This window comes from Aegilops tauschii, chromosome 7, assembly GCF_002575655.3.
Source record: "Aegilops tauschii subsp. strangulata cultivar AL8/78 chromosome 7, Aet v6.0, whole genome shotgun sequence".
NCBI classification, from domain to species: Eukaryota; Viridiplantae; Streptophyta; class Magnoliopsida; order Poales; family Poaceae; genus Aegilops; species Aegilops tauschii.
Genome location: NC_053041.3, coordinates 466,225,981 through 466,237,068, shown reverse-complemented (window position 1 = coordinate 466,237,068; position 11,088 = coordinate 466,225,981). Strand labels below are relative to the sequence as shown.

General features: G+C 44.1%; 1 protein-coding gene across 1 annotated transcript; it reads left to right on the top strand.

Annotated features, from left to right (window-relative positions):
- The first annotated feature begins 5,928 nt into the window (after positions 1 to 5,928).
- Positions 5,929 to 8,539, top strand: LOC109765871 (uncharacterized). Its single transcript, XM_020324637.4, has 6 exons — positions 5,929 to 6,106; positions 6,210 to 6,324; positions 7,090 to 7,444; positions 7,534 to 7,987; positions 8,078 to 8,121; positions 8,232 to 8,539. The coding sequence occupies exons 1-6, from the start codon at positions 6,073 to 6,075 to the stop codon at positions 8,283 to 8,285; spliced, it is 1,056 nt and encodes a 351-aa protein (XP_020180226.1). The 5' UTR covers positions 5,929 to 6,072; the 3' UTR covers positions 8,286 to 8,539.
- The last annotated feature ends 2,549 nt before the right edge of the window (positions 8,540 to 11,088 follow it).

Genomic DNA, 11,088 nt, shown 5'->3' with positions numbered 1-11,088 from the left:
GCCAACACTACCTCTCGTGCTGATACTGCGGCTGCCATGGACGTGGATGCAAATGAAGATGAGGAAGAGGCAGCAGACGAGGACAGCTCTGAGGGTTACATCCCTCCCACCTCTGAGCCTTCTTGGGCTAAGCGACTGAAGAACAAGATGAAGGTTTTGTTCTGTATGCAGGCAAAGGGGCAGTACCAGACCCATGTGGCTTCCAAGGAGACTCGCCGCCGCGACAAGCGGATTTTCAGGACCTTTGGCGAGAACATATCTAGCGGGTCAGAGGTGCACATCACCCCAGAGGCAGAATGGATGCGCAAGCAGGGTTATCGGTGGACCGAGTCTGAGGAGGAGTCCGTCCCAGCTGCAGAGTCTGACGGGGAGCGTGCAAGTGACTACTCCGCTTGAGCCACCACTATTGCTGTAGGTGTCCTCTCTGCCTTTTTGGCGTCTCGATGCCAAAGGGGGAGAGAGTGTAGGATTTGTGAGTTGTGTCATGTTTGGGTCAGTTGAACTTCGTTTATTTTGTTTGCTTTGGTTTGCTTTGGTTTGTGCTCGTGAGACCTTCTATCATATGGTGTAAGACATATGCACTCTATCGTACCGTAGTGAGCTTATTCTATCTTGTGCTTATTACATTATGCTCCTGTCTATCTTGCTTAAATTTAGCCTTATTGCAAGATTTGCCATGTCTATAAAATATAGGGGGAGTGTTGATCCTAGTATGTGTGCCATGCAGTCCAAAGCACTCATCGAGATAGCACACATCTAGGGGGAGCCCGTCTATATTTTAGAGACTTGGGGTTTGCCCTTGCTCTTTGCGTTAAACCCTCATGCAAATCCCGTGTTGTCATCAATCCACCAAAAAGGGGGAGATTGTAAGGGCATTTTTATCCCTTAATTGGTTTTGGTGATTGATGACAATGCTTTTGCGGACTAATCATGTGCATCGAATATTTCAGATATATTGACTAGGCACAAGATGATTTGGTTCCCCTCGAAGTCTATGGAAGACGGCGTTTCTCTTCGTTTCTTTTCGGTGGTATTGAGTCGTAGGGAAGCCGTACTATTAAGAGTGGGTCCGCGTTGGAAAGGTTGGGTGGATTCATCACGTACACATCTTCCTTTGCACCTCCTTTCCTCTAGCCTTTGGAGTATCCTATATTTTCCTTGTCTATGCAAATATTGCTCTTGCTTGCTGAACTAGGGCGTGCGGTAGTACCGTAGGACCTTGCAGTAGTACCGCCCGCTGGTGCGGTAGTACCGCAAGGGCCCATGGTAGTACCGCTTCTAGTAAGCGGTAGTACCGTGGTATCTGACTTAGTTCCGCAAGTACGCGGCAGTAAGGGGCGGATGTAATTTTTTACATCCGCGCCTCGCGCGGTAGTACGGTTGCTGGCTTACGGTACTACCGCGTCGGGTTTTTGCATCGACTCCAACTCTGCGGAAGTAGCCACGGATGTAATTTTTTATATCCGTGCCTTCCCATCTCTGGACAGCCCCTGCCTTGCGGTAGTACCGCAAGGGGGAGCGGTAGTACCGCGCCAGCAGTACTACCGCCCTCTGCTTTAGTGCATTTTAGGCTGTTCTGGTCTCTACTGCGTGGGCGGTAGTACCGCGGGGCCGTGCGGTAGTACCGCGTGCCCCTGCGGTAGTACCGCGCCTCAGGTACGGTAGTACCGCGTTGCGCAGGCTGAGTTGGTGGATAACGGTTGGATTTGTTCTTCCACTATATAAGGGGTGTCTTCCTCCTCTAGTTGACCACCTCTTCCACCTCCAAGCTCCATTGTTGCTCCAAGCTCCATTTTCGCCCGATCTCCTTCCCTAGCCAATCAAACTTGTTGATTCTCTAGGGATTGGTTGAGAAGGCCCCGATCTACACTTCCACCAAGAGAAATTTGAATCCCCCCACTAATCCCTTGTGGATCTTGTTACTCTTGGGTGTTTGAGCACCCTAGACGGTTGAGGTCACCACGGAGCCATAGTCCATTGTGGTGAAGCTTCGCGGTATCGTTGGGAGCCTCCAATTAAGTTGTGGAGATTGCCCCAACCTTGTTTGTAAAGGTTCGGTCGCCGCCTCCAAGGGCACCAATAGTGGAATCACGGCATCTCGCATTGTGTGAGGGCGTGAGGAGAATACGGTGGCCCTAGTGGCTTCTTGGGGAGCATTGTGCCTCCACGCCGCTCCAACGGAGACGTACTTCCTCTCAAAGGGAAGGAACTTCGGTAACACATCCTCGTCTTCACCGGCTCCACTCTTGGTTATCTCGTGCCTTTACTTGTGCAAGCTTATTTGTGCTTTATCTCTTGCTTGCGTGTGTGCTTATTGTTGTTGCATCATATAGGTTGCTCACCTAGTTGCATATCTAGACAACCTACTTTGATGCAAAGTTTAAATTGGTAAAGAAAAGCTGAAAATTGTTAGTTGCCTATTCACCCCACCCCTCTAGTCAACTATATCGATCCTTTCACCTACCTTCTATAGACAACTGGGCCATTATCTGCTCAGGCAGCACCTGCCTTGTGATGTTTAACTCTGCCAATTGCATTTTTATCAGCACCGGTTTCAATGGCCATTAAGCCTGTTGCAATTAACAGTTGCATCCATTTTTAAACAGTTGAATTTCAATGGCTACAAACTTACAAAACATGAATTAGGATGCTGTTAAGCCTGTTGCAATTAATAGTTGTATCCATTTTTTAATTAGTCCCTTTGCTACCGTGCTACTCTTTCGCAATGAAGATATCACTACAGATGCAGCCATTTTTATTGCCATTTGCTATTTTTGGTGGATGTTAACCCTGTTGTAGTTAACATTGACTTTCCATGTACTTACACACGGCTACAATGGGCGATGCTGTTGTTTGCCGTCGAGGTTAGTTGCATCCATGTCTTATACACCATTTATTTCTAAATATAAGTATTTTTAGAGATTCCAATATAGACTACATAAGGAGCAAAATGAGTGAATCTAGATTCTAATCTAAACTATATCTATAATTCTATATACATCCGTATGTAGTCCATATTGAAATCTCTAAAAAAATAATTGTACTTAGGAACGTAGGTAGTTGTATTTTATATCATTTGTGCAATCTCAGTTTAGCTCCTAACATTTACTGGTTGCTTGTAGGTACATATATGAGCGGTACTGATCCACGCTTCGATCCCTTTTGCGTATGGGGCAATGAGATATTCATGAACAAGTGCAAGTGAGGAAACTAAGAAAAATTGTTAGGCGAAAGAAACAGGTGTTTGGAATTAAGCTCTTTATTTACACTTTGTCCAAGACAGCAGTGAACTTTAGGATGGTAAGTAATGTGTTGCCCTTTAGGATGGTAATTATCTGATATTTTTCTTATTTCAGTGGTTTCCGAAGCTATTTACTGATGATTACCTTGTAAACTACATGATCGGAATGGAGGCAACTAAGGTTAAAGTATATAATTAATGCTACCATGATAATGCTCTAGAAGTCTTTCTGAATGCGGTGAAGGATGGGCGGACGATCGTCACAAGGGGTTGGACAAAAGTAGTTCGTGCCTATGGCATGTAGGAAGGCATATTATGGGCATTCCGCTTCTTCAACACCATCGGCAGACAAAATGATTTACACTTGTCTCTTCACCTTTACGGTCTTTAAATATTGTGGTTCATCATAGTTAATTGATGTCTAATCCTGTAATTACTACATATTGTACTGACAATTTTATTTATGGATTCGTTGTTGAACCATTGTGCTGAGAATTCAAATTGCACGTTTCATATTTCAAAATTTCCAATTCGAATAATAAATTACAGGCAAAAATAAAAATATACAGGAGCTAATAATGTGCACACGGTTAGAAAGAAAACAACATGTGAGAAGAAAAAAAGAACAAACGGTTCTTTGACGTGAAACATTTGCAATGTCCGACGGATGCACACACGGTTTTGTATCATATGCGTGTGCGATTCATTGTAATACGGCAAATGTTTCAAACCAGTGTGTGTGATAGGAATACCAATCACACACAGTTATGAAAATGGACACGTTGGCGTTAGTAGAGGCACCGCACACATTTTACATTCTTGAACCGTGTGCGATAACGTACCTATCACAAAACATATCGGCAGATTAAATGTTGATGTCCACCTTTTTCACACGACTATAGCGGCGTAATCGTTTGGGATGTCTCTCTGATCAGAAACGTAACGTCGAGATGTAACGTGTGGGACTGGGGCGGCTTCTCATACGTTTATTCTATGACGATCGTCAATAGCCCCTTGCCATCCCCGACGGTTTCTGGATCGTGTGGGAAGGACCCCCTATCGCCCACACTCACTTGGCGACGATTCCAAATGCCGTCGCGGAAAGGGGTTAAAACCGTTTGTATAGCACCGACGCGTACCAGTGATGTATTTGACATTCAAGAAAGCAGTAGCAATTAATTAAACGATCATATGCTAAGCTAACGGATGAGTCTTGTCCATCACATCATTCTCCTAATAATGTGATCCCGTTATCTAATAACAACACATATCTATGGTTAGGAAACCTTAACCATCTTTGATCAACGAGCTAGTCTAGTAGAGGCTTACTAGGGACACGGTATTTGTTTATGTATCCACACATGTATTTATGTTTCCAATCAATACAATTCTAGCATGAATAATAAACCTTTATCATGATTAAGGAAATATAATAATAATTATTATTTTATTATTGTCTCTAGGGCATATTTCCATCAAAAAGCCCGTAGTCTTGCTAAATTTTCTAGTTCTTTAGATTCCGGTCGCCAGTTCTGGCTTTGGGTTCCTCATGACCCCCTAATTATTCATGTAAACCTTGATACTATCTAATAAAGCTTGGTTTACCGCTAAAAAATAAATTCTTTTTGCGTACCTAAAAAACAGCTTAGATGTTTTCTTTTAACATAAAATAGCTTAGATGTTGGTCATCATGTCTCGCTGGGAAACCCTTATGATCCTATTGTTATTCTTGTAAACATCTTGTCGAGTGATTAACAAAGCGTGTTTTGCCTTAAAAAACAAAAAACTAGCACGAGCTTGGTCCTGTACTCCTGGTAAGTAAAAAAACCGAATACCATCTTTTAAACAAATGTCAACATTTTTGTGCATTTTAGAAAATGTTCACATATTTGAAAAAAAATGTTCATGAATTTCAAAAGTTAATAAGTTTTTAAAAACTCTCAAATTTGAAAAAAAATCTTCACATATTTAAGAGAATATTTGCGATTGAAACTTTCATGAATATTTGAAAACAAACTACAAATTTATAAAATATTCACAGATTTGATTGTTTTGCAAATATGAATAATTTACACGGTTTTACAACATATTAAAACTTTCTATAAATATTCTTGTTATTGAATTAAAGTAAATAAAAATAATGAACCAAAAAATTGAAACACCCGAATAAAATCGCTTGCCCTCAAACCAGAAACACAAACTACGCGCTGTCCGTACATGGGCCGGGCTATATCCCGAACGAAGGGATATATGCCACGCCAGACCGCGCAACAAAATGGGGCAGATCACATCGCAGACAAACCAAATGGACCCCACGGCCCCTTAACCACGCGTCACCAACCTCCCTGCCCACCACTTCAACGCGATTCACGCGCTCCAGTTCGAAATTTCCCCCGTCCCGCCGGCCCGACGCCAACGGCCGCCGATTTCCCGCCCGCCCTCGCCCCCGCCCCGCGATTCAAAACGGCGCGGCGGGGCCCCCTTCCCCCCGCTCCCCCCTCCCCCTCAACCCGAAACGCACGCGACGGCCCGCACCCTCGCGCCGCTGACAGGTCGGCCCACAGCGCCAACGGAACCCTCCGGGCCCCCCGCGTCCGCGTGCCATCCAGCCGGCGCCAGGCGCGTGGGTACGCCCCCCAGCCGTCCAGGCCAACGTTATCATAGGATTGTATTTATAACGCCCTCCTTCCATTCCAAAACCGAACCCAAACTCCTCCCCCTCTCTCTCTCGATTCTTCCGCCGAAGGGTTCCGTTCCCCATCGCCGGTTCCAATTTCCGTTGGGGGAGATCCGATCGATTCCTCGCCTGGGCCGGTCCGTCGTTCGAGTCCATGGCCACCTCGGGCGATCAGTCGGGCGGCTGCGGTATGCGGAGTTGTTTTCTTTTTTCCGTCGATTTTCTAGGGGATTTCGGGTGGAAGTCCAGTGGTCGGTGGATTGGTTCTGATCTAGGGTTTTGGTCCTGCAGGGTCTGCGGCCGCGAAGGGGTCCAAACTGCGGTACCCGCTGCGGTCGGCGGGCCGGGGGAAGCTCGAGCCGCCGGCGGCGGCAGATGCTGCTCCTAGCGGCCCTGCTTCGCGAAGGTACCCCTTTTTCGACCATCTTACCTCCCGTTCCTGTTACGACATTTTGATTATATTATTTCCTAGTACTTGATATGTGATTCCTTTTTTAAATTGTTCTAAAAAATAGGAGTACTAGTTCTTTTTTTTTTCAATTTCCGAATACTCTCAGCGAGGAAGGAAAGCAGGACAAGTACTTAGCATGCCACTGTTTAGATAGGTTTATTTTTTATTTTTCGTAGAATTGGTAAAGCCAATGATTATTTACAACAGTTGGATTGACCCGTCACGTTTATAGCTGCTAGACATTGTCTTGTCAAATAATATTTGGATCTGCAAACTGTACAGAACCAGACCTGCCTATTTAAAGACTGGGACAGTAGCTAAGGGGAGTACTGTATGACTTAGTACTGCAGTTACAAATAGGTGACACCATGACATGTGAACAGTAGAGTCCTGTGAAATTAGGAACAGGGAAGCCCAGCAAGTGAATTAGTGGAGGCCCGTGTGCGTACAGATGTTCCTAGTTTTTTCTAGAAGTTTAGCCATCACAGGGCTGAATTATTATAATATAAACAATTCTGCAAGTCTCTGGGAAAACAATAGGCCACCAAGCAAATGCTGATGCCCAGATTATTGCGTCGAAACTAAGCATGCCTGTTTGGTGCTATGTCAGTGTAAAATTGACTACCAGCTTACTCTGAGGCCTCCTGGGTTCCAACTTTGAAATTGCTGCCAAATAACTTTGTTATTTCAAAATCACTTCTAATTGCACTCCATATATAGGGCCAAACCATCTTCAGATGTCACCAAGAGCTGTGCTCTCGATCTTTCCGCCGTGAAGGATAAATCAGCTAAACCTCCGCGGAGGCACTCAATACCAACAAAGCCAGGTGTTAGTCCAAGGCCTACTCCTACTGGAACTATTACTCCAGTGTCAGGGGTTCGCTCCAGGAGGTCAGACAGCCTTGGGAGGTTGGATACCCCGACATCTGAAGCATCCATGTCTACAGCAAGGCGCAAGTTCAGTACACTCTCCTCGGTCTCATATTGGATGACACAGATTAGGCTTGCAGAGGCTGCTTCCAAGCACTCTATCTCCCTGGGCTTCTTCAAGCTTGCCCTTGAGTCAGAATGCGAGGTAAACATCAATTGATCATCTGTGATTAGTCTAGGCTGTTCAGTTTCTTTCAATGAATACTTGATCATATATTATTCTGTTCTCCACAGCCTCTGGATAGGATGAGAGAAGAACTAAAGACTTATGTGGCCAGGCATGGCCTTGCAACAGAATTGGAGGAGCCGGTGAAGGAGATTCTTCAGGTTTATGATATCATGGAAGATTTTGAGAAGCTAAAGATCTCTCTGGACTCCTCACTGGAGCCAAAAAAGTCTGACAAGGCTGCTCTTGGTGCTGCCAATGTGACTCCAAAGGGTAATCTGAAACCCAGGTCTCTGAACTCTGTTGCAACTCAGAGTAAAGATGGCAAGAAAGAGAACATTCAGAAGGAGAAGCCTGATGCCAAGATCAGAGGTTCCTATAACCGGAATCCGGCCAAGAATGCTCCTGCAAAAGAAGTTGCCAAAAATACCGCCAAGAAAACCAAGAAGCAGGCTAAGGAGCAGCAAGAAGATTGTAATGGAGGCAGTGAGGTTTTGCCGGTTGACGCAGATCAAGAATCTGGTAAGCTCCATTGCTTTCCTGAGTTCCTAATATAAATATTACCTGTTTCTGCAATTTATAGCCTTGCTAATAGCAAAAGTACATTTTCAGTTGATGTGGTGAAGGAGATCACATATGAAGATAAGGAGAACATGGTAAGAATATGGACTGTCTTCTAGCAACCGAGAGTACACTACATATGTACACTACATATGTACCAGGTTACTGTTTCGTTCTTGCTTAACTGAAACATTTATGCCTGTAGGGGGATGCTGAGATGGCAATAGATGCTGGCAACGCCATAGCCCAAGAAGTCTAGAACCGACGGACCGACTTCAGATTCAAACCTTTTGTTTGCTGAATATGAAGTATTGAGTGTGTGGTGCTTGTTTTCTTTCGCCCTTGTTGATATGTCATTAGCACTTGTCTTTCCGGTTGTCAAGCCGCAACATGTCTTTAAGCGTGTGTATTATGGTTTGCTGGGTGAGACTGCTCGCTTGTATTCCCTTTGTCAAGTCAGTTTGCTTGCCCGTGTCCAGCTTCTGAATATAGCTGAATTCTTTATTTGTGTGATACCCTTGGGCAGACAATTCTCCCTGATCTTTGTGTTCTTCTCATGTATATATTATGCACAACGGCCATGTTATAATTCTTCTCATGCGTGCTTAGTAGTCTGTGATCAGATCTTCAATTCTATTCACGTGTCTGCATGCTCTATGCTGCATCAGTGTAGTATGCTTACTGTGTGATCATGTGGTTTATCCTTTCATTCTTGGATACCTCGATCTATCACAGTATCCAGAGCACAGAGCACACATGGATGTTGGTTTGATTAACTGCAACTTGTAAGCCACATTTCTTTGCTCTGTAATCATTTTGCTTGAGATCTGGTTTTCCCATGGTCAAGTTGCTTTTATCATCTGCATCTCTTTGCTTGTCTGCATTCTCTGTTCTATAATGTTTTTGAGTTTACGGCCAAAGACTGGTATGTTGATTACTGTGTTTCAACAGCACATGATGCTGAAAAGATGCCATCACTTGATGCAATGCCAAATGCGCGTTGCAATTAGCCAATTGGTTGTAGTGTCATGGCCGGAGAGGCCCACAGGCGTGGTAGAGAATAGACTTCTGGAGGGTACATGACAGGAACACATAAGGTAGATTACTTAGAAATGTTGAGATATGATAAAAAAAACACTAAATATGTTGTGCAGCTGGGCGCGTGCGCACCTGGTTTTGAAATAATCGATATGTGCATGTGTAAGTTTTTAAAACTTTTAGCAATTTGTGGAATCGAATTATTGGATGCAGTGTGATCATTTCAAAACTGAGCCAAAATTTGCACTCTGTAAGAGAAATAAGAAGAAACTACAAAGGATTATTTCCATGTCTAAAATCGACTGCAAATGCTTTTTTTTCTTCATGTGGTGTCTAAATCGACATAGTATTGACGAATATTTTTTTATTCCCACGACAACAGAGAATTATCCATCCAACAATTATTTTGAGATTTTCAAAACCCTTGATGGGGAAACTCATCTGGATAGGAGCACTAGCATTTTCTAAGAAACTACAAAGTATGCATCTTCTATACAGTACACATCCTGATATCAAATCGTACTTACCATATAAGGGAAGTTTTTTTTAAGGAAACTTTTTGTTTTGCGAAAATAATTTAGATCTGTTATCAAAGTTCACCGGAAGTACAAAGCACCTCAAACATAATAAAAATTACATTAAGATGTCGAGACCACCGAACAATCACTATCGCCGCCAGAACGTGCCGCCGACGCGCCACTGTCGCCGCTCCCCTATCAGAGCCAGTTTGACCTTGTTAATGACAGCCAGGAAGTCTTTGTGCACGTGCCCCTAAGGACGAGCGCCCCACAACCGTCGTCGTTGAACACTTGAATAGATCTGAAGCATCCAACACCAAATCTCGCCACACGACGAGAAACCCAAACCTCACCACCCCAAAAAGACGGCAGGAATCTACGCCGGAGCTCCGTCGGCTACGTCCAAATGGACGAACTCGAGGAGGATCGAAGCCCAGAACACAAACTCGGAGAAGAAGCGCCGCCATCCACCCGAGCGCCGCACCTGCGAGGACTAAAAAACCCTAACTTAAACTACTAACCAAAGCGGAGGCATCGGGATTCCCTTCCCCTCCACCTGCCACCGGAGCGGCAGGCAGAGGGAGGCGAATCCGGGGACTCGTCGGCGAAGTCTGTTGAGGGAAAGTTTGCCCTAGCCGCCAAGGGATGAAAAAGGGAAAGAGAAACCCTAGCTGCCAAGGGATGGAGAAGGGAAACTTGAGAGGAGATGAGTAAGTGACAAGTACTCCCTCCTTAGTCTGCATATAAGATTTGGTCAAAGTCAAACCATGTAAAGTTTGACTAGTTTTGTAGGAAAAGATATCAACATTCACACTATGAAATCAATATTATAGATGCATGATAAAATTAATTTTCGTAACATATAACTTTTGTATTGTCGATGTTGATTTTTTTTCTATAAAGTTAGTCAAACTTTACAAAGTTTAACTTTGACAAAATCTTATACGCAGACTAAAAAGAAATGCAGGGTGTAATAGAACACATCTAATAGCAGGTGCAGTGGTGCAATGTTGTGGAATAAGAGAACAAAATTATGTTAGGTGGAGCCTGAATAGTATCAGTTAGACAAGGGCAATGGCAAAAGTCCGATCGAGAAAGCAACCTGTGAGGTTCCTGCATCCTATATTCATGAGTCCACTGTTACATGACATGGAAAAAATTGTTCATCACTCATGTAAAGAACATCCAATTTTTCTCTGTTACATGGCATGGTGCCTCCCTGCCTCCTGTTGGACCTGTGGTAAATGCATGCTTGTAAAAGAAGTTATCAGTTAACATACTTCTCTCCTTACAAAAAAAAGGAACACCTCCTTAAAAAAAACAGCTGCCTGCAGCGATGCATGAGAGGCACATTGATGCCATCTTTGTAAGCTTTTGCCAAATGACAATGGGCCCAAACCCATATGTGTATCCTCTTAACTCCTTCTACGTACGTACTCCTACGCTTTTCTTGTCAGGTCGCCCTAAGTGCATCTAGTGCTAAGAGCAATTCCAATGGGGCGACTC